This window comes from Trichechus manatus, unplaced genomic scaffold (genome assembly GCF_000243295.1).
Source record: "Trichechus manatus latirostris isolate Lorelei unplaced genomic scaffold, TriManLat1.0 scaffold00077, whole genome shotgun sequence".
NCBI classification, from domain to species: Eukaryota; Metazoa; Chordata; class Mammalia; order Sirenia; family Trichechidae; genus Trichechus; species Trichechus manatus.
The window spans coordinates 10,820,795-10,843,139 of NW_004444013.1; the positions used below are offsets into that span (position 1 = coordinate 10,820,795).

At 39.4% G+C, this 22,345-nt stretch overlaps 1 protein-coding gene across 1 annotated transcript in view; it reads left to right on the forward strand.

Moving 5' to 3' along the window:
* BAIAP2L1 (BAR/IMD domain containing adaptor protein 2 like 1) overlaps nt 1–22,345 on the forward strand; it is a 139,188-nt gene that overhangs the window by 49,704 nt on the left and 67,139 nt on the right. Inside the window, exon 4 of the mRNA XM_023735267.1 lies at nt 20,295–20,370. Coding sequence (XP_023591035.1) covers nt 20,295–20,370 — 76 coding nt within the window. The remainder of the gene's footprint in view (nt 1–20,294; nt 20,371–22,345) is intronic.

Here is a 22,345-nt window from a genome sequence, read left to right on the forward strand (position 1 = left end):
TATGTCTGAGCAGGCGGGCTGTGTGTTCTTTGTTGTTTGCTCGTCTCTGGGCACGATACTTTTCACCTCCTTGTCCAATGGGCAGGGTCAGTCACTCAGATGTGGTACAGCAGGGGAGGTCCAGCTGAAGAGGAGTTGCCGGGATAGGTTTTTTGTGGCACGTGCCAGGGCTGACAATGTGGACCGGGAATCAGTGCAGGGCAGGTTCCAGTAGGCCGTGCCTGTGTTGCTTGGGAGTGTGATGTTCAGCACATGGTGCAGTTAGGCAGGAAGGAGGGGGTAGATTGTGATGTGTGGAGCTAAGATGGATATGGGAAAGATGAGAGAGAGGACAGAGGAACAGGAGCCAAAGACATACACACAAACAAAAAAGAGTGCTAAGGGAGCTTGCTATTGGAGTGGAGAGATGAAAGATTGAGAAATGGGGAAAAACAAAAATGAAAAAAAAGAAAACGGGTAAAAGAAAAAATGAATAAATTGAGAAACTGGAAATGAAGAAAGACAAAAAGGGAATAAGAGAGAGAAGAAAACTAAACAAAGAAATGAAAAGAAAACAAGAGAAAAGAAATGCCCCCAGGGATGTCCCTGTGTGTCTGCGCAGAGTAAGGGACTAGCTTTCAAGCCACACGGTACTGCCCAGCTAGAAGGGGCTCTCACACTGAGAAAAGACAAAGAAAACAAACAAATCAAAACAGAACAAATCAGAGCAAACAAACAAGGAAGCCCTGAGGGTCCCACCAGCGTGGCGGCACGGGCCGGGAAGCAGTTTCACAGTTGAGCAGTGTTTCGCAGCCTTTCAGGAAGAAGCAAAGATGGCTCATGGAGCCAGGTATTTGAGAGAAAGGAGGGGGAGGTGGTGAGAGGTAAGGAAGAAATCTAAAGAAGCAGAAAAAAGCAACACCAGCAAGCAACAAATGGCACTCAGGGAGCTGGCCAGCGCAGCCGGGTGGAATCCAAGCGGCACTGGCAGAAGGCTCGTGCTTCCCGGCCAATAGACTGTGGCTGCAGGAAGCAGAAGAGGCTAAATGGGGGTGAAGAAGGGTGGGGGGTAGAAAAGCCTATATCACAGGTTACCAGTTTTTCTGTCTCCTGCTGGAAGCTCTGTGAAGCTGCTTTCTCGTACCTCCTGTTCGCTGGTCTCCAGTAGGAGTCCAAGATGGCAGATCTGTGCTGCGGTAGCTGATAGGGGACCTCTGCATGTATCTCTCCTTGTGCTCTGTTCTTGGTCAGTTTCTTATTCCGTTTGGTGCTTGGCCGAGTTCTTTATCTCTTCATTTGATGATTAGGGTTTCAGGATTGATGTGTGACTCTGTTTGACTTAGTTTTTCTGATCTTTGCTGCAGAGGGACGGCGTGGTACTTCTGAATATAGCACCATGTTGCCCAGAAGTCCCCAAGGCTGTAATTTTTATGGGGGCAGATCACCAGGTCTTTCTCCCATGGAGCATCTGGGGGTTTGAACCACTGACTTTTCAGTTAGCAGCCTAGCACTTAACCATGCCACCATGGCTCCGGTGTATGTGTAAGATGGGTGTATTAGGTTGTTGCAGAGAAACAAAACCAGGTGTGTGTGTGTGTGTCTGTGTGTGTATGTATATATACATACATACATACATCTATATTTCCGTCAGTTGGCTTACACAATTGTGGGAGCTGACAAGTCTGAAATTTGCAGAGCAGGCTGGCCAGCTGGGAAGAGCTGACACTACAGTCCACAAATGGAATTTCTTCTTCGTCAGGGAAACCTCTATTTTGCTTAATCTTAAAGCCTTTCAACTGATTGGATAAGGCCTACCCAGATTGTCTAGAATTATCTTCTTTCCTTTAAAGTCAACTTATTTAGATGTTAAGCGTGTCTACAAAATATCTTCACAGCAATACCTAGATTAGTGTTTAATTCAATAACTGGGCAATAGATCCTAGCCAAATGGGCTGTAAAACTAACCATCACAATGTTAAATAAGAATAAACCCAATCAAAATATATCAATGTGGACAGGTCTTAGAAGCATAATGTTGAATAAAAAAGTAAGATGTAAGAAGGAAATGTATTATGTGATACTATTTAAGTATATTTTTAATGCACAGAGCAAAATTACGTATCAGTCATGGCTAAATGCGTATGCATGTAAAAGTATAAAATAACAGGTTAGGACATTAACAGCTTTTCTTAATTAACGGTTCCCTCTGGGAAGAAAAAGAAGGAGAGGAGACTTGGATGGGGATCCTCTAGTTTCATCGGTAGTATTTTAATTGTTTTTCAAGAATGGAAACTAATGTGCCAATGTTAGCCTTTATTAAATTTTGTGTTGGGGCTATCGGTGGTTCTGGAGAGGCCTCCTTGATGGAGAGGATAAGGAGGCTGGGTTCTCTTTTCTTGGTGGAAGGGAGGGAGGTCAGTAATATTTCTTGTTTGTCTGCCCAGGCAGAAAATGTGTTTTTGGTCCCTATGTAATGCTATTATTGTTCTTGTTGTTAGGTGCCGTCGAGTCCGTTGTGACTCATAGCGACCCTATAGGACAAGGTACAACTGCCTCATAGGGTTTCCTAGGAGCCAGTGGTGGATTTAACTGCTAACCTTTTGGTTAGTGGCCGAGCTCTAAACCGCTACACCACCGGGGCTATGTAATGCTATTAGGTTAATTACAGTCCTCAAAAATTAAGAGTAAGATTACAGAAAAGCCTCTAAAAAGAAAATATTGTAGACTCCCTTAATTTCTCGCACTGAAGTAGTGCTTCCATGTTGTAAAAGCATTTTCATCTCAGTTTATTTCACAGTTCAATTCAAGAACTTGTATTAAGCCTGAGGAGGTGAATGCAGAGGTTAGTAGGGAGACTGACTCCACCTCGTGCTGGCTGTGGGACCTTCTGCAAAGTTTTATAATTTAACATCTCAAAGCTTCAGTGTCCTCATCTGTAGAATGGGGATAATAATAACTGTGTTTTTAGAATCAAATGAGATAATCCATGTAAAATCCTAGGCATGGAGCCTGAAACTAGTAACTCCATTAATATTATAATGTATGTCAAATGAAACAATGAATAAAATGAATAAGGTACTCTCAACTGAATAAAGCAGATAATAACAACATCTTCAGTTTCCTTTGTACTGCACACTTCTCTGGAGGTTTTTGTGTTCATGATCTCTTTCATCCTGATAAGGACACTTTCAGGTAGGGAAGCTGGTATCATTTATTTTCATGTTTCAGAGAGAAAGTGGAAGAACCTGGAGACATCTTTGTAAATTGGAATGATCAGCTGTTTGTAGAGTTGGCTAATATTTTAGAGCTTTTCTCTTGCAGGAAGACTTGATGGCACCTAACAACACAACAGAACAATAATTACTGCAGTCGATTCAGCACAAGTGCCATGTGCTGTGAAAAGCACGTACTAAAGGCTCCATAAATGTTAGTTATTATCTCATTGAGTCTTCATACCCCTTATGAAGTGAAAATTACCATAATTCCCATCTTACAGAGGAGGAGACTGAGGCTCAGAGAGGTGGTGATGTGATTTGCCCAAGGATTCAAGGCCAGAGTTTTTTCATGCCATGTCCTGTCACCATCCTCCCCATCCCCCTGCTACCGCCCAGCCCAGTGCTACCTCGCTACTTGGATTGCATGTTACAAATAATAAATAATACAAGTTGATACATAATGCAAGTTGATAGTCAATACAATAGATAATACAGATTGAAGGAGAGCCAAAATGTTATTCGTATGTGATTGACAAGAAGTATTTTTGTGTTTATGTATTTGAATATGGGTATTTCTTATTTAACTTAATACTTCAAACAAAAATATCTCAATTGTCTTAATTTCCTTTACTTGGTCCGTGCTCCCTAGTCATGGTGAACGTGAACAGCGTGACTCTTCTGACCATCTGTAAACCCATAAGCAGCTGCCTTTTTGCCAAATTTACTTACTAATACTTTCCCTAAAGGGAGGGAAGATAAGTATCGATGATGTTAGTCTAGGAACAGTAGCTACCAACACCACAAGGAAGGAGGAAGCAAGAGTCTCTATAAATAACCTCTGTCTGGAAGTAGTCTTAGGTAACCTTTGCTACAGAGTCTCTTTTTACATGAAATTAGAATATACTTTGATTAAACGCTTGTGACATTGTTATCTTAATTTGTAAGAGATTGAATAGAATAAAATCTGTAAAATTTAAAGGACACATAGATTACCTAAATCAAGTTCTAAAACTCCATATTTACTTAGAGGTTCTTAAATCACTGTAACAATTTATTCCAATATAAATATTACCAGCATTTTTCACCTGAGAAAAATAAAGCACTGAGCTATCAAAAAAATTTCCTTTGGTCATATAGAAAACTGGAAAAAGAAACAGAAGTTAATTCTTAGAAGTTTATAGTCTGTTCAGTTTAATCATCTGGATAGTCATCATTGTATTAACTTGTACTTTATATTCCATAATTGAAATTGATAAAGGTCATCACTTTCCAGAAGTGAAAGGAAAAGTCCAAATACTAAGGAAGTTGAAACCATCATAAGATTGTATAATCCATTTTAAATGAAGATCTACAACTACAGGAGACAGGGGAAGTCTATGAGATAAACAGCCCAGCTATGAATCTGGTAGAAAGTGCCTGTAGGTTCCTAGCGGCCTCTTCCTCAACATTTGATTTGAAGTAGCTAACCATTAATTTTCTAGTACTGAGCTTTTGCAGTAGAACTGGCCCCTCTTCAGGTGAGACTCAGCGTGGGTAAAACAGTAATACTGCCAGCCCATTAGCTTAGAATTTATTTTGTAACCATAACTACTCATATTCTTCTCTGAATAGAAGTGAAACTCATTTGGTTGAAACTGGTTTGGCAAAATCAAATTATCTTCCTTGCCAGGCCTAACTGGTGGATACATACTAAGCCTTTGTTGGTGTTTGTAACAAAATGATGCTTCTTGACCTATTCGTACCTTTTATAATTAATTTGGTTTTTGCACTTGGTATCCTAAATCTTTTTTTCTTAGTGCCAAACTTATTAAAATGGATTTGTTCATCACTGCTGGTGATTTTCCCTAAATTTTAGGCTTTGTTACAATCAAGTCTTAACAAACTTTTCGAGAATACTGATCTTTAACCCAGCTGCTGCTAACCCCAAAATGTGGGACCTGTTCGGTTTGCAAGTATATCCACTGCTACTGTAGAATTTACAGATTGCGGAATAGAAAGGCAGCACTGCTCTTTTGTTCCTGGGTTAAAATACATGCACTAAAGCTAAAATAACTAGATTAATGGCCAGGAACCATCATAGAAACGGATTTTCCGCTGTTCAAAGAGGCCAGAATTTCTGGCAGGAAAATTTCTGTAGCTGAAGCTAAGTAAGAAAGGATTAAAGTACATGTGTTGCACTTTCTTTTTTCTTTTATTTTTTCCCATACAAAAATTTACATATACATTGTTATGTGGCTCTAATTGCTCTCCCCATACTGCGACAGCATACTCCTCCTTTCTACCCCTGATTCCCCAAGTCCGTTCAACCAGCTCCTAACCCTCTCTGCCTTCCCATCTTACCTCCATACAGAAGCTGCTTGTTTAGTCTCTTGTATCTACTTGAGCTAAGAGGCACACTCCTCATGAGTATCACTTTATGTGTCACAGTCCGGTCCAATCCTTGTCTGAAGAGTTGGCCTCGGAAATTGTTTTAGTTCTGGGCTGATAGAGAATCCAGGGGTCGTGCTTTCCGGGGTTCCTCCAATCTCAGTCAGACCATTAAGTCTGATCTTCCTACTAGAATTTAAGTTCTCCACGCCACCTTTCTCATGCTCCATCTGGGAGTCCTGTTGTGTTCCCTGTCAGGGCCATCATTGGTGGTAGCCGGGCACCATGTAGTTCTTCTGGTCGCAGGCTGATGAAGTGTCTGGTTTATGTGGCCTTTCTGTCTCTTGGGCTAATACTTTCCTTCTGTCTTTGGTGTTCTTCATTGTCCTTTACTCCAGGTGGTTGGGACCAATTGAAGCATCTTAGATGGCCACTCAATAGGTTTTAAGACTCCAGACACTGCTCACAAAGTAGGATGCAGAACAGTTTCTTCATAAGCTTTGTTATGCCAGTTGACCTAGATGTCCCCTGAAAGCATGGTCCCTAGACCCCCTACTCCTGCTACTCTGTCCCTCAAAGTGTTTGATTGTATTCAGGAAACTTCTTAGCTTTGGGTTAGTGCGGTTGTGCTGACTTCCTCTGTAGTGTGTGCTGTCCTTCCCTTCACCTAAGAGTTCTTACCTACTATCTAGTTAGTAAATAGCCCTCACCCTCCCTCCCTGCCCTCTTAACCATCAAAGAATGTTTTCTTCTGTGTGTAAACCTTTTCTTGAGTTCTTATATAATAGTGGTCTTATACAATATTTCCCCTTCTGTGACTGACTAAATTCACTCAGCATAATTAACTCCAGCTTCCTCCATGTTATGTTTCACGGTTGTTCTTTATCGTTTCGTAGTGTTCCATTGTGTAGATATACCATAATTTGTTTATCCATTCATCTGTTGATGGGCACCTGGGTTGTTTCCATCTTTTTGCTATTGTGAACAGTGCTGGAATGAACATGAGTGTGCGTATGTCTATTCATGTGATGGCTGTTACTTCTCTAGGATATATTCCAAGGAGCGGGATAGCTGGATCATATGGTACTTCTATTTCTAGCTTTTTAAGGAAGCATCAAATCGATTTCCAAAGTGGTTATGCCATTTTACATTCTTACTAACAGTATATAAGTGTTCCAGTCTCTCCACAACCTCTCCAGCATTTATTATTTTGTGTTTTTTGGATTAATGCTAGCCTCGTTGGGGTGAGATGCTATCTCATTGTAGTTTTGATCTACGTTTCTCTAAGGGGTAATGATCATGAGCATTTCCTCATGTGTCTGTTAGCCGCCTGAATATCTTCTTTGGCAAAGTGCCTGTTCATATCCTTTGCCTATTTTTTAATTGGGTTATTTGTCTTTTTGTTGTTGAGGTTTTGCAGTATCTTGTAGATTTTAGAGATTAGACACTGATCGGATTTGTCGTAGCCAAAAATTTTTTTCCCAGTCTGTAAGTTGTGTTTTGACTCTTGGTGAATTCTTTTGATGAGCATAAGTGTTTAATTTTTAGGCGCTCCCAGTTATCTAGTCTCTCTTCTGGTGCTTGTGCATTGTTACTTACGGTTCGTATTGTGTTTAGACCAAATATTAGGGAACATAGCCCTATTTTTCCTTCCATGACTTTTACGTTTTTGATTTTATATTTAAGTCTTTGATCCATTTTGAGTTAGTTTTTCTGCATGGTGTGAGGTATGGCCCTTGTTTTAGTTTTTTGCAGATGGATATCCAGTTATGCCAGCAGCATTTGTTAAAGACACTGTTTTTTCCCCAATTAATGGACTTTGGGCCTTTGTCAAATATTAGCTGCTCATAGGTGGATGAATTTATGTCTGGATTCTCAATTCTGTTCCATTGGTCAATGTATCTGTTGTTGTACCAGTACCAAGCTGTTTTGACTACTGTGGCGGTGTAATAGGTTCTAAAATCAGGTAGTGTGAGGCCTCCCACTTTGTTCTTCATCTTGAGTAGTGCTTTACTTATTCGGGGCCTCTTCCCTTTCCATGTGAATTTGGTGATTTGTTTCTCCATCTCATTAAAAAATGCCAGTGGAATTTGGATCGGGATTGCATTGTATCTATAGATGACTTTGGGTAGAATTCACATTTTCACAATGTTGAGTCTACCTGTCCATGAGCAAGGTATGTTTTTCCACTTATGCAGGTCTCTTTTGGTTTCTTGCAGTAGTGTCTTGTAGTTTTCACTGTATAGATCTTTTATGTCTCTGGTTAGATTTATTCCTAAGTATTTTATCTTCTTGGGACTATTGTAAATGGTATTGATTTGGTGATTTCCTCTTCGAGGTTCTCTTTGTTGGTGTAAAGGAATCCAACTGAGTTTTGTATGTTTATCTTGTATCCTGAAACTTTGCTGAAATCTTCTATTAGTTCCTCGAATTTTCTTGTGGATTCTTTAGGGTTTTCTGTGTATAAGATCATATCATCTGCAAATAGAGATACTTTGACTTCTTCCCTACCAATTTGGATGCCCTTTATTTCTTTTTCTAGCCTAATTGCTCTGGCTAGGACCTCCAGCACAGTGTTGAATAAGAGTGGTGATAAAGGGCATCCTAGTCTGGTTCCCATTCTCAAGGGGAATGCTTTCAAAGTCTCTCCATTTAGGATGATGTTGGCTGTTGGCTTTGTATAAATACCCTTAATTATATTAAGGAGTTTCCCTTCTATTCATATTTTGTTGAGAGTTTTTATCATGAATGGGTGTTGGACTCTGTCAAATGCCTTTTCTTCATCGACTGATAAGATCAGGTGGTCCTTGTCTTTTGTTTTATTTATGTGATGGATTACATTGTTTTTCTAATGTTGAACCATCCCTATATACCTGGTATAAATCCCACTTGAGCATGGTGAATTATTTTTTTGATATGTTGCCGAATTCTTTTGGCTACAGTTTTGTCGAGGATTTTCGCATCAATGTTCATAAGGGCTATTGGTTTGTAATTTTCTTTTTTGTGGTGTCTTTACCTGGTTTTGGTATCAGGGTTATGCTGGCTTCATAGAATGAGTTTGGGAGTATTCTGTCCTTTTCTGTGCTCTGAAATACCTTTAGTAGTAGTGGTGTTAATGCTTCTCTGAAAGTTTGGTAGAATTCTCCAGTGAAACCATCGGGCCAGGGCTTTTTTTGTTGGGAGTTTTTACTACCTTTTCAATCTCTTCTTTTGTTATGGGTTTATTGAGTTGTTCTACCTCAGTTTGTGTTAGTTTAGGTAGGTAGTGAGTTTCTAGAAATTTGTCCATTTCCTCTAGGTTTTCAAATTTGTTAAGAGTACAGTTTTTCGTAGTATTCCGTTATGATTCTTTTAACTTCAGTTGGGTCTGTTGTGTTATCACCCATTTCATTTCTTATACGGGTTATTTGCTTCCTCTCCTGTTTTTCTTTTGTCAGTTTGGCCAAGGGTTTATCAATTTTTTTGATCTTTTCAAAGAACCAGCTTTTGGTCTTGTTAACTCTTTCAGTTGTTTTTTAACCTCTATGTCATTTAATTGTGCTCTAATTCTCACTATTTCCTTTCTTCTGGCGCCTGAGGGCTTCTTTTGCTGCTCTCTTTCTACTTGTTCCAGTTGTAAGGTTAATGTTTTGATTTTGGCCCTTTTTTCTTTTTGTATGTGTGCATTTATTGCTATAAACTGACCTCTGAGCGCTGCTTTTGCTGTGTCCCAAAGGTTCTGGTAGGATGTGATTTCATTCTCATTTGATTCTATGAATTTCTTTATTCCATCCTTAATTTCTTCTGTAACCCAGTCATTTTTGAGCAAGGTGTTGTTCAGTTTCCATGTTTTTGGTTTTTTTTTCCTTGCTTTTTCTCTTGTTGATGTCTACCTTTATGGCTTTATGGTCAGAAGAGATGCGATGTAACATTTCGGTGCTTTGGATTTTGTTAAGGCTTGCTTTATGGCCTAATATGTGGTCTATTCTGGAGAATGTTCCATGTGCACTGGAAAAGAGAGTATACTTGGCTGCTGTTGGGTGGAGCGTTCTGTATATGTCTGTGAGATCAAGTTGGTTGATTGTAGCATTTAGCTCTTCCGTGTCTTTGTTGAGCTTCTTTCTGGATGTTCTGTCGTTCACTGAAAGTGGCATGTTGAAGTCTCCTACTACGATTGTGAAGCCGTCTATCTCTCTTTTCTGTGCTGTTAGTTTGTTTTATGTATTTTGGAGCCCTGTCATTGGGTGCATAAATATTTATTATAGTTATGCCCTCCTGGTGTATTGACCTTTTAATCGTTGTATAGTGTCCTTCTTCATCCTTTGTGGCGGATTTTACTTTAAACTCTATTTTGTCAGATATTAATATTGGCACTCCTGCTCTTTTTTGAGTGTTGTTTGCTTGATGTATTTTTTTTCCCTCCTTTGAGTTTTAGTTTGTCTCTTTAAGTCTAAGGTGTGTCTCTTGTAGGCATCTTATAGACGGATCGTGTTTTTTAAATCTATTGAACCACTCTCTGTCTCTTTATTGGTGCATTTAATCCATTTACGTCCAGCATAGTTATTGATAGGTATGAGTTTAGTGCTATCATTTTGATGTCTTTTTTTGTGTGTTCACAGTTTCTTTGTTCCCCTTAATTTTCTGTACTGAGTCATTTTTCTTTATGTGTTTTCTTTTCATCTTTTTCATTGTTGTTGATTTTGTGTTTGCTGAGTCTTTATATTTTTCTAGTTTTTTATTTTGACTTGTAGGATTGTTAGTTTCTTTTGTGGTTACCTTAATATTTACCCCGGTTTTTCTAAGTTTATACCAGTCTTTTATTTCTTTATATCGCCTTGACTTCCTCTCCATAGGAAAAAGTCTACATCTACATTTTTTAAGTCCCTCTTTTTTGTTTTAATGTTGCCATCTTTTACATATTGGCATCTGTGTCCGTTTTCAGTGTTTTAGCTTTGATTTACTTTTGTGTCTTTCCTATCTGGGTTGATATTTGGTTGCTCTGTCCTGTGTTCTAGTCTTGGGTTGTTATCTGATGTTACTGATTTTCTAACCGGAGGACTCCCTTTAGTATATCTTGTAATTTTGGTTTGGTTTTTGCAAATTCCCTAATCTTCTGTGTATCTGGAAACGCCCTAATTTCGCCATCATATTTGAGAGACAGTTTTGCTGGATATGTAATTCTTGGCTGGCAGTTTTTTTCCTTCAAGGCTTATATATGTCATCCCATTGCCTTCTTGCCTGCATGGTTTCTGCTGAGTAGTCCGAGTTTAGTCTTATTAACTCTTCTTTGTAGATGACTTCTTGTTTATTCCTAGCCGCTTTTAAAATTCTCTCTTTATCTTTGGTTTTGGCAAATTTGATTATAATATGTCTTGGTGACTTTCTTTTGGAATCTACCTTAAGTGGGGTTCGATGAGCATCTTGGATAGATATCGTCATCTTTCACAATATCGGGGAAGTTTTCTGCTGACAAATCTTCAAGAATTCTCTCTGTATTTTATGGTGTCCCCCTGGTCTGGTACTCCACTCACTCATAGGTTATTCCTCTTGCTAGAGTCCCACATAATTCTTAGGGTTTTTTCTTTTTTTTTAAATCCTTTTATCTGATATTTCCTCAAATAAGTTGGTGTTGAGTGCTTCATCTTCAGTCTCACTAATTCTGACTTCCATTGCCTCAATTCTGCTCCTATGACTTTCTGTTGAGTTGTCTAATTCTGACATTTTATTGTTAATCTTCTGGATTTTTTATTGTTGTCTCTCTCTGGATTCTTGCATCCTGTTAAATTTGTCATTATGCTCTTCTCTAATCTTCTTAATTTTCTCTATTGTGTGTTCTGCGTTTTGCTTAATTTCCTTACTAATTTCTTGAAGAGTTCTGTATATTTTGTATTCTGCATCCAGCAATTCCAATTTTCCTCCTCTGGAAAATTTCTGGATTTTTTATTTTGGGAGCTTGCGGAAGCCATCATGGATTTCCTCTTTATGTGATGTGATATTGACTGTTGTCTCCAAGCCATCAATAAGTTATTATATTCATTTATTTTATGTTTGCTTACTGTTTCCTAGCTTCTTGTTTTTTTGTGATATGCCCAAATAGGCTGCTCATCAGAGCTAGTTTGATTATTGGTACCTTTGATGCTCTAATGTCCTGTCACCATGTGGTTAGATCGGTTACTAGGTATGTGAGCTCAGGAGTCCGCCGACTCCTCCTATATGGATTCAATTCAGGTGCCCAGGTAGGTAGCCAGCAAGTGTGTGGCATAGGCTCTCCCTTACAGTCCTAGACAGGCGTGGTTGATCGGTGTAGGCACAGGCATCTGGCTGCAGCAGGAGGACACACTCTGAGCAAGGCAGGGGGCTGACGGCTGCCCTTGAGTGTCCAAGAGGAGGACATGTCCCCGTTCCCTAGAGTGGGTAGGTTTTGCAGCCCGACTAGGAACACCTAATGCTGTTAGCTGTAAGGACTGGGGGACACCTCTTATTCATGGGCTCCTCTTGCACGTGGCTAGGTAGAGTGGGTGGAGCCACCAGTCCTTAGGCCCCTGATGTGGGTAGGTGAACACCCTGCTTAATGGGCAGAGCAGTGTCAGATGTCAAGAACCTGCCACTTCACAGCTGAAACAGTTGAAGATAGAGTTCTGTTGTACTGCGGTAATGAGGGCCTACATTGTTGAGATGGGCCCACTCAAGTCTGTGCAGGGGGAAAGGCACTCAAAGTCTGTGGATCCTTTATGCCTGTGCCTAGGAAAAGCAGCTGTGCCTACCTTGGTTTCCTGACTTAGGGGAGCCAGTAGTTTATTTTTTCCTGTTTATTTGTTCACTCTCCAAGGCAGGGAGAATGGCTCCGGGCATGTGACAGAGCATACTTCCAGCCCAGGGGACTTGGCAATTGCCGAAGCTGGTCCGGGACCCAGTGCAGAGCAGGGAGCGGGGAAGTAAATGACAGAGCAGTTTTTCCCTAAGCGGGGTGTTTTTTATCTGCACAGTAAGCCATACACAAGTACTTACCTTTCGCTGACGAGGGTTGCTTCTCACTGGTTCTCGGTGGCCATGTAGAATCTCTGCAGCTGGGTCTTTCCTGGTGAGGAAAACGCACCTCCCGAGCACTGCCACTTCCCTGCCTCACTCTCAGCCACAAGCTGATCAGGCCTGAAGTGCTCAGGCTCTCATCAGGTCAGGTATAGCAACTCCTTGTTGCTTCCGAACCATCTCTCGCTCCCCCTGCCTCTCAGTCCAGTTCATTGACTCTGCCTTTGATGTTCAGGGCTCCCAGATTGCCATATATAATCGAATCACTTGTTTTTTCAAGTTTTTGTTGTAAGTGGGTCCACCAGAAGCATCTGACTACATGTTGCCTTTTCAAGCTTAAAAAGTCTTGTATTGCTTTTTTTGAAGGTGAGTGTGGTCTGAAATCTTAGTTGAAATTTTTTGTTTTCCCAGTGGAATCATTTGGATATTGATTTATGGTTAGTGTTAACTTTGGAACTTCTCATTAATTCTTTGTTCTTGGTATCTTAATGTGTGAGAGTTATATGTGGCCATCTGAAAATCAAGACATCAAATTATATTTTTCCCGTTATTTGGATAAGCTGAACTAAAGAATAATCTGAAGAAAGACACAGGTCTGGGCTTCTTTCTGTGACTGCTTGTATGCTATAAGACAGGGTTAGCTCTTTGTCAGTTCCCTTAGCTCTGAAATATTCTTATCATCCAAGCTGAGTCTCATAAGAATATTATAAGAATTTTAAATAAGATATCTATAAAAGTTTTATCTTTTTATTAGTAATCATTTTGTAGTGAAATTATTAGATTTAAAAAATTGATTGTTACAGCTATCATAGATTGTTGATGGGAATGTAAAATGATAAATCCACTCAAAAACAATTTGGCAGTTTCTTGTAAAGCTAAATATACACCTACTATATGACCCAGCAGTTGCCCTCCTAGGTATTTGTCTTAAAGATATAAAAACATAGATTTACACAAAAACATGATTGTTCATAGCAACTTTATTTGTAATAGCCAAAAACTGGAAATAACTGAAAGTATTCTTCAGCAAGTAAATAGATCAACAGATGTGGTATACATACCTACCACGGATTACTACTCAGTAATAAACAGGAGTGAACTATTGATACACCCAGTAGCTTGAATGGATCTCAAGGCCATTATGCTGAGTGAAAAAGCAAATCTCAAAAGGTCACACACTGTGTGATTCCATTTATATATCAATCTTAAAATGAGAAAATTATGGTGATTGAAATGAGTGGTTGCCAGGGATTAGGATTTGGGAAGGGGGATGTGACTATAAAGAGGTAGCATGAGGGCAGTCTTTGTGTGGATGGAACAGTTCTGTATTTTAATTATGGTGATGGTTATATGAATGTATACACGTGATAAAATCTGACAAAACAAAACACACAAAGAGTGAGTAGAAACTGATAAAATCTGAATAAGATCTGTCGTTTAGTTAATAGTACACCTACTCCTCACTTACTGTCTGATTGTCCGACATTTTGCATTTGTAGCAACAGTAAAAAATCTGCTGACTATTTTGCATGTTAACAACATACATCTGGCAGTAACAAACACTGAGGTGTGAGGCCAGAGTCACACTGGCTGTGATGGTTCAGGCTATGGGTCAACTTGGCTGAGCCATGATTCTCAGTGGTTTGGCAGTTATGTAATGATGTAATTTGGTAGTTATGTAATGATGTAGTCATTCTCCATTTTGTGATCTGATACGGTCATCTACCATTTTCACATAACACTAATTTTCCCTTTACAGCTTGGTCTTTGAAAGCTAATCATGTCGATAAGTGAGGAGTTAGGTGTATTGTACCAAGGTCAATTTCTTGGTTTGATATGATGTTATCCATGTCAACTTCTTGGTTACATAAGATGTTATCACTAGGGGAAACATACATGGAAACTTTCTGTACTAATTTTACAACTTCCTGTGAGTCTTAAACTATTTCAAAAATAGTTTTAAAAAAAAAGAAGGAATTGAGAGATGGTAGAAATGGCAGCTGTGGCTACAAATGCTCAGCGGTCAGCTACTGAGGCTTCACAGTTTTGCAGAGAGAGTGGTGGGAGAGTTAGCATTGGCTTTGAGTCTTCATGGCTACTGGTTGTGAATGGCTGTAATAACACAGGATGAGTGGACTTCTAGTTAAGCATGTCAAATTGACTTCCTGTGTTTTTTGTCTTTTGCTGCTGAGAACACCTTAAACTGATGGCAAGGGAATTAAAAAACAAAAAGCTATAAATCCACAGTGCAAAGAGACCTGAAAAGCAAACTTGACAAAAGGCCTAAACAAATTTTGAGGAGTAGAAAATGGAGGACTGAGCCATTTACCCAGAGCATCCCGAAGGCTCAGGACCAGACCCTGCAGAAGGTGGGAACAAGAGGACCCACAGGGCTGAAAATAGGAGTTGGTATGTAAGGTGGTTGGCCCCCCACTTTCTTTTTCCCACTCCAACCACCACTACCACCAGCAGCTCCTGCCTGGTAGACCAGACATTTAATCTCAGGATATGTTGAATCCAAAGGCTTTGGACTTAGAAACATCAGCAGAAGGTAGAGAAAGTGAGGCTTAGAGCTGAAAACAGAAGAGTTAAGTGAAAATCGACCCAGTAAATTGTGAGAGTCCCAGCCCTTCCTGACTCTTGCTCCCAGAAATCTGACCTCCTGATAATTGCCCTTCTTGCCAACCAACGATGAGAAATTAGAAACTTCTTATGAGGGTCTATCCAGTCAACTGGCCTAATACTGTTTGTAGACTCTCTTTTACCTCCTGTTTTGGTGAGTAATGCCTGAGGTCTTAAAAGCTTGCTAGTGGCCATCCAAGATACAACAGTTCGTCTCTAGCGGCCATCCAAGATACAACAGTTTGTCTCTAGTCACCCAAAACAGCAGAGGAAGAAGGGACCTAGGAAACTGAAAAGGAAATGGACTGCAAGTCTAATTGCCTCGATGAACTACTAGCCCCACTGCCATGAGACCAGAAGAATGGGATGGTACCCTGCTACCATCACTGAATGTTTTGCTCAAGGACCCAAGAGATGAATCCTGATCAAAAAGAAGAAAAATGTGGAACAGAGTTTCAAATTCTTATAGAAACCAGACTTACTGAATCCATTGGGACAGGGAGAACACCCGAAGCTATTGTCCTGAGATAATCTCTAAGCTGTGAACTGAAACTAGATCATGAAGTCATCTTTAAACTGAACAACAGTTTAGATCAGTTAGTAAAGAATGTTTGACTTGATCAGTGAGCTCTTTTAAAGAATTATCTATATGAGATCAAATTGATATCAGTAACTCTGAAACACAGAGTAGAAGATTAGGGGACAGAGAGTCTAAGTTATTGATGAAACAATATGGGTAGAGATATTGAGAATGGTGATACAATGTGAAGAATGTAACCAGTGTCATTGAACTGTCTATATAGAAAATGTTGAATGAGTGTATTTTTTTTAACATATATTATAACCAAAGAAAAGTTTTTTTTTTTAAATTCTTCTGTGGAGAAACCCAGGGGTCTCTGGTAACTGTCATACGGCCAGTTCCTCAACAGCTGACTTGCTGTTCAGTCACTCTGCAGTGAAGCCTAGTAGTCAGCAAGCACCCTGTACACACACCCCCACACCCTTCCAGCCTGCATTTTAGGGCTTTATTTCTAAATACAAACTGACGATCAAGGATTACCAGATATTTAAGGAAAGCCTCTAACATGAAAGACAGAGGAATACCAAGCAATGAGAAGAAATAACAATGAGATGATATGGGGAACTGGAAGAAACACCAAAAAAGCATAATTAATATATTCAGATAAGGTATTGCATCCATAAAACAAGAACAGAATGCTTTTAAAAAGAAACAATTAAGAAACTTGAAAGCACTCTTAGAAATTAAAGATAGGATATCAAAAGTTAAAAAACATAATGGAAGAGTTGGAACAAAAAGTTGAGGATATCTGTCAGAGATGGAGGACAAAAAGACCAAAAATGGGAAATCAGAGAAAAGGTAAGATGATTAGAGAATAAATCCAGCATGTGTAAAATCCTAGTCAGAGTTGCAGAAAGAGCAAAGAGACAAGAAATAAAATAGGAACTTTTTTTTAGTCCTGAAGGACTAATTTTTCATATGTATGAGGTCCATTGAGTACCCAGTAAAATAAATTTTAAAATGTGCACACTGAGACAGATCATTAATGCAATTTCAGAAAAGAGGGATAAAGAGAAGACTTTCAGAAATAGGCAAACAAGCAAAAAAAAAAAAAGGTCCACCTACAAAGGAAGACAAAATGATGGCAAAACTGGATGCTAAAGACTGTGTAGCAATATCTTAAAAATTCTAAGGAAAAACCATTTTCTATCTATAATACTCTCTCCAGCAAAAGAGCAATTAAATGTCAAGGTAAAGACGATTTCAGACACACAGGAATTCAAATTTACCTCTTCTACATCATGTTTTAGGACCTTCCTGGAGAGTGATCCCCAGCAAAAAAGGAATAATCCAAGAAATAGGAAGACGTGGGATCCAGCCAAGGAGAGCTCTAACCAGGAGACCAGAAAGGGAAGGTTAATGGCGACAATGCAGCAGGCCCAGACACGGGCCAGACTGAGCAGGACAACAGAGGGTCAGAAGTTCTGGGAAAAATGGAATTGCAAAATTAGCTGACAGTTTTTTACATTTGAAAAATAATATTGTTAGGTCTCTAATAGAGCTGATGGAGCACATGGAAAAAAAATTAAGGTGGATACATAGAAAACTAAGCAAGAAAAAAATGAGACAATTATTAATCCTAGGAAAAACGAAAATGCTGTACCAAGAAAGAAAACGTATTTCTTAGTACATTCCTTGCATTGTAGTGACTAATATTTACAAAGCCATAATAAAGTAACCACTGACTATTGATTTACCTAAAAACTGTGATTGTATAAGAAAGATTGGGGAAGGGAGAGTGGTGGTGTAGTGAGCTAAGTCCTCATCCACTATAGCAGAAAGCTACTAGTAGGGTCCAAAGTTGAAAAAACAAGAATAGTACAATGATATTATTCAAAATTATGGCAGTAAACTTAAGAATAGTTGCTCAGTTAACAATGCTGTTGAGATGGGGAAGTCAGCACAGCTTGACCAAGGCAAAGTCATAGAAGCTTCATACCAAAAAACCAAACTCATTGCCATTGAGGGGATTCCAATTGATAGTGACCCTATGGGACAGAGTAGAACTGCCCCATAGGGTGTTTTCAAGGAGTGGCTGGTGGATTTGAACTGCTGACCTTTTGGTTAACAGCCATAGCACTTAACCACTGTGCCACCAGGGTTCCAAAAGCTTCATAGACCCATCCAAACTCCCTGAGGGACCGAATTACTGGGCTGAGGGCTGGAGACCATGGTCTCAGGGGACATCTAGCTCAATTGGCATAACATAGTTTATAAAGAAGATGTTCTACATCCTGCTTTGGTGGGTAGTGTCTGGGATCTTAAAAGCTTGTGAGCGGCCATCTAATATACTCTACTGGTCCCATCCCATCTGGAGCAAGTGGGAATGAAGAAAGCGGAAGACCCAAGGGAAAGGTTAGTCCAGAGGACTAATGGACCACAACTATCACAGCCTCCACCAGACTGAGTCCAGTACAACTGGATGGTGCCTGGCTACCACCACCAACTGCTCTGACAGGGATCACAATAGAGGGTCCCAGAAAGAGCTGGAGATAAATGTAGAACAAAATTCTAACTCACAAAGACCAGACTCACTGGTCTGACAGAGACTGGAGAAACCCCAAGAGTATGGCCCCCAGACACCCTTTTAACTATACTGAAGTCACTCCTGAAGTTCACCCTTCAGCCAAAAATTAGGCTAAGAAAACAAACAATAATCCATGTAGCTCAACCATGAATATGAGACTAAATGGGCACACCAGCCTAGGGGCAAGGACGAGAAGGCAGGAGGGGACGGGAAAGCTGGATGAATAGAAATAGGGAACCTGAGGTTGAGAAGAGGAGAGTGTTGACACATTGTGGGGTTGATAACCAATGTCATAAAACAATATGTGTGTGAATTATTTAATGAGAAACTAATTTGCTCTGTAAACCTAAAGCACAGTAAAAAAAAAAAAAAAAAAAAAGGCCGACTGTAGGAAACCCAAAAGGGGAAACCGAAAGTGAATTACAATCCACTTTAGAGAGAGTGGCTGGCAAATTATCGTTATCGTCCTCTGGACACTCTGCTAACTCAGAACTGAAGCCACTCCTGAGTCTGCCTTTCAGCCAAAGATTAGACAGGCCTATAAAACAAACAATAACACACCCGAGGAATGTGCTTCTTAGTTCAATTAATTATGCGAAGCCAAATGGGCAACACCTGCCCAAAAGCAAAGGCGAGAAGGTAGGAGGGACAGGAAAACTGGACAAATGGACATGGAGAACCCAGGGTGGAAAGGGAAAGGGAGAGAGTGCTGACATATTACAACCAATGTCACAGAACAATTTGTGTATAAATTTTTGAATGAGAGACGAATTTGTGCTGTAAACTTTCACCTAAAGCACAATAAAATTTTAAAAAAATAAAGTGCTGTTGGGAGTGAGGCTTGGAGTAGGGAAAGGTTGAGGCAGGGGTTGTTTTTCACTCTAAGCCTTTATCACTATTTGACAAAAATAAACATGTTCTCTCCATGTACCCAGTTCATAATGGAGAACGTTTTTATCCTGAAGAGTATGTGTGAAGTATCTACCCTTCTGAACGTTGAGTAGTTTGTCATTCTTTTTATTTTCTGGTCATCAACTAACAGTGCACATTATGAGAGAGGTGGCACTGTGGCTTGAGCGGCCTATTTGGAGTGATTAATTGATCATGAAAACAAATATATACACCCACTGTGTGTTCTGAGTCAGGAAGCCAGTACCATAGGAATGATTTGTTTTCTGTACTTCAGATTTAGGATATTTTAAATTTAGACCAACGTTCTAAATAATTGCATGTTTCATACTTGACATAGCATTTGTCTCTATATTTATGCTTTTCTAATGATATAGGAATGATACTTTTTAAAATCAAAACCATGGCATCTGCTGGAATACTGCCCCATGAAATGCATGAGAGGAAGACCATGTCTTTTCGCCCATGAGTGTATGCCCAGGATAATTACTCCATTAGTACTTCATGAATAAATGGCCACTAGAAAAAAACGCCAGTGACCACCTAAAAAGAAGATTCCAGGCTGGCCTGTGTCCTAGAGCCATCAGCAACACCCACCTCTACACTCCCCTAGTAATCCCCTAGTAATCTCTTGGAAATTTCTGTCAGACTGATAGCCAAAACATTGCCCATATAATTAAGCTCATGTAGCTGATCAGGGGCCTCTTTCTTAATGCTAGAATGACAGCCATTAACCTACTTAAACCCAAGAGGAAGCATTAGCTTCTGGGCCCACAGTCCCAGTGGGGTAATCTTGGACAGTAGAGACCTGAAAGTCTGCAGCTTGATCCATTTATAGTAGGTTCTAGGCAGCCCTCAGGCAGCTGGAGAACTGCCAGGGTTGCATAGACACCTGGCCACATGTGAGCACTCCTGCCCCACCAGACAGGAAATGGGTGCTGTTAATTATTTCAAAGGTGACATCCATTGCTTTGTAGACTGTACTGTTAGACATACATAGGTCTTCTCGGCTGCACAGTGACAAAATCTAAAGATTCATTGGCTTGTTTATTTTATTAATTTGTTTGTCTTGTTTGTTTTTTGTCAGAATGTTGTGGAACAGTTCAATCCTGGGCTGCGAAATTTAATAAACCTAGGAAAAAATTATGAAAAAGCTGTTAATGGTAAGTCTTCCTATTTCCTAAATTTATAAATATAAAGCAATATGAAAGCTCTACAGTAAATAATTATTTTTATATGCTTAATATTGAATTTTTAAAATATCTTTAAATTGGTTGAAATTATTTACAGTTAATTTGCAGAACTTTGCAATGATAGAATAGTAGTATATTTGAAAGCAGCAAATTGAATAATAGGCTACTCTAAGTGATGTATTTTAAACTATCAAATCATGCTTTATATCAAATCATGCAATATTTTATATCATTGCCATAAGCAATGATACTTTTAAAACAAATTCTTTGTGAACTAATAACATATAAAATGTGTACTTAAAACACTTGTATTATATGTAGTGTCCCGCAGCATAGGAATTATTTTACTTTTGTTTATATAGAATTTCTTTCCTTTAGCTGTATTACTTCTGCTAGTAATAAGAAATATTTTTAGCCTGAATGTTATAAAATATCCAAATTAAAAGTTGACCTTAGATTCTCATACCAAAAGAAGTGTTTTGTTCAAAATGAGTTAGAGTCCTGGTATTTGTCTCTCTTTGTGAACTGGAGTTATTTGGACAGATTTCATTTGAAGAAGCTAACATTTCTCTCCCTGTGCATTTCCATAGTAAAAGGTATAGGCATCAATCATTGATCACCTTGAAAACTGAAAATGCTAACAATTACCAAATTCTACCATGTGCAAAACAGTTCTCCCTGTGTGGGAAGTGTTCCTCCCAAAACCTTCAGACCCCCATTTTACCCTCTATCCCAGTTCACTGAGACCACCAATAAACATAAGTAGAAATTTTAGTTTCTAACAGTTTTAGATCTGAAGAAGGACTCAGATCAAGTTGTGTCTTTCACATACCTCTTATTTCTCCTTTACCCATACCTCACTTTTGGTTGCTCCCTGTTGATATTTTGAAAACAAATCTGTAGCCTCACTAACCCTCTGCATGAACCTGCCCAGGAAAGGGGGTGTGCTGAGTAGACCTTGGACTCTGAGGACGGGGAGCATGGCTATAGTCACTGAAAAGTAAATTGCGTTATTGACCTTTCTTGATGGCTGGATTATTGCCAGACATTTTCAGTATCAGGAAATGCAGCAGGTCAGGGATTTTCCTCCCTGCCTGCCCTCCAGCACTGCTGGTACCACTGGCCTTCAAGAGCAGCAGGCTTGTTTTGACTTCTTGCACTGCTGACTCTCCCTTGATGATTACTTAGTCACAAGGCCACAAAGTCATTGCTTTAGATATCCCTGTGAAGGAAATAACTGTGACCTGCATGCAATATGTTTTTCTTTCTATTCTGAGCTACCTCTCTGAGGCAGAGTTTTTACAACCAGAGTCACGAACTGCCTGTGACTTAGCCTCTGCTAACAAGGCTTCTCTCCAGAGGGCTCACGGCCATGCCTTTGATCTCTTATCATTTTAACACCTCCAGGGAATTTTTCTGCAGACCATAAAGTATACTTGGAATTTCTGTGGACCATCTGTTTGTACTTCTACTATAGCCATCAAGAAATTTAGGTAAATTTATAAAATCTTTGTATGTACCAGTATGTTTAGTATACTCAGAAGCACAGAACTTGTAGAGAATTTGTAGTATAGTTGAAGATTTCAGATGTGCCATCAGCAGTTAGGTTAAAATGCAAGGCAGTGTGAAAAGACAGTCTTTTTAACAAATGGTGCTGGCAAAACTGGATATCCATTTGCAAAAAAATGAAACAGGACCCATATCTCACACCGTATACAAAAACTACTTCAAAATGGATCAAAGACCTGAATATAAAGCCTAAAAGTATAAAGTTCATAGAAGAAAAAATAGGACCAATACTTCAGGCCTTAATACATGACATTAACAGGATACAAACCATAACCATCAACGCACAAACCCCAACAGATAAGCTAGATAACTGGGATCTCCTAAAAATCAAACACCTATGCTCTTCAAAAGACTTCACCAAAAGAGTCAAAAGAGA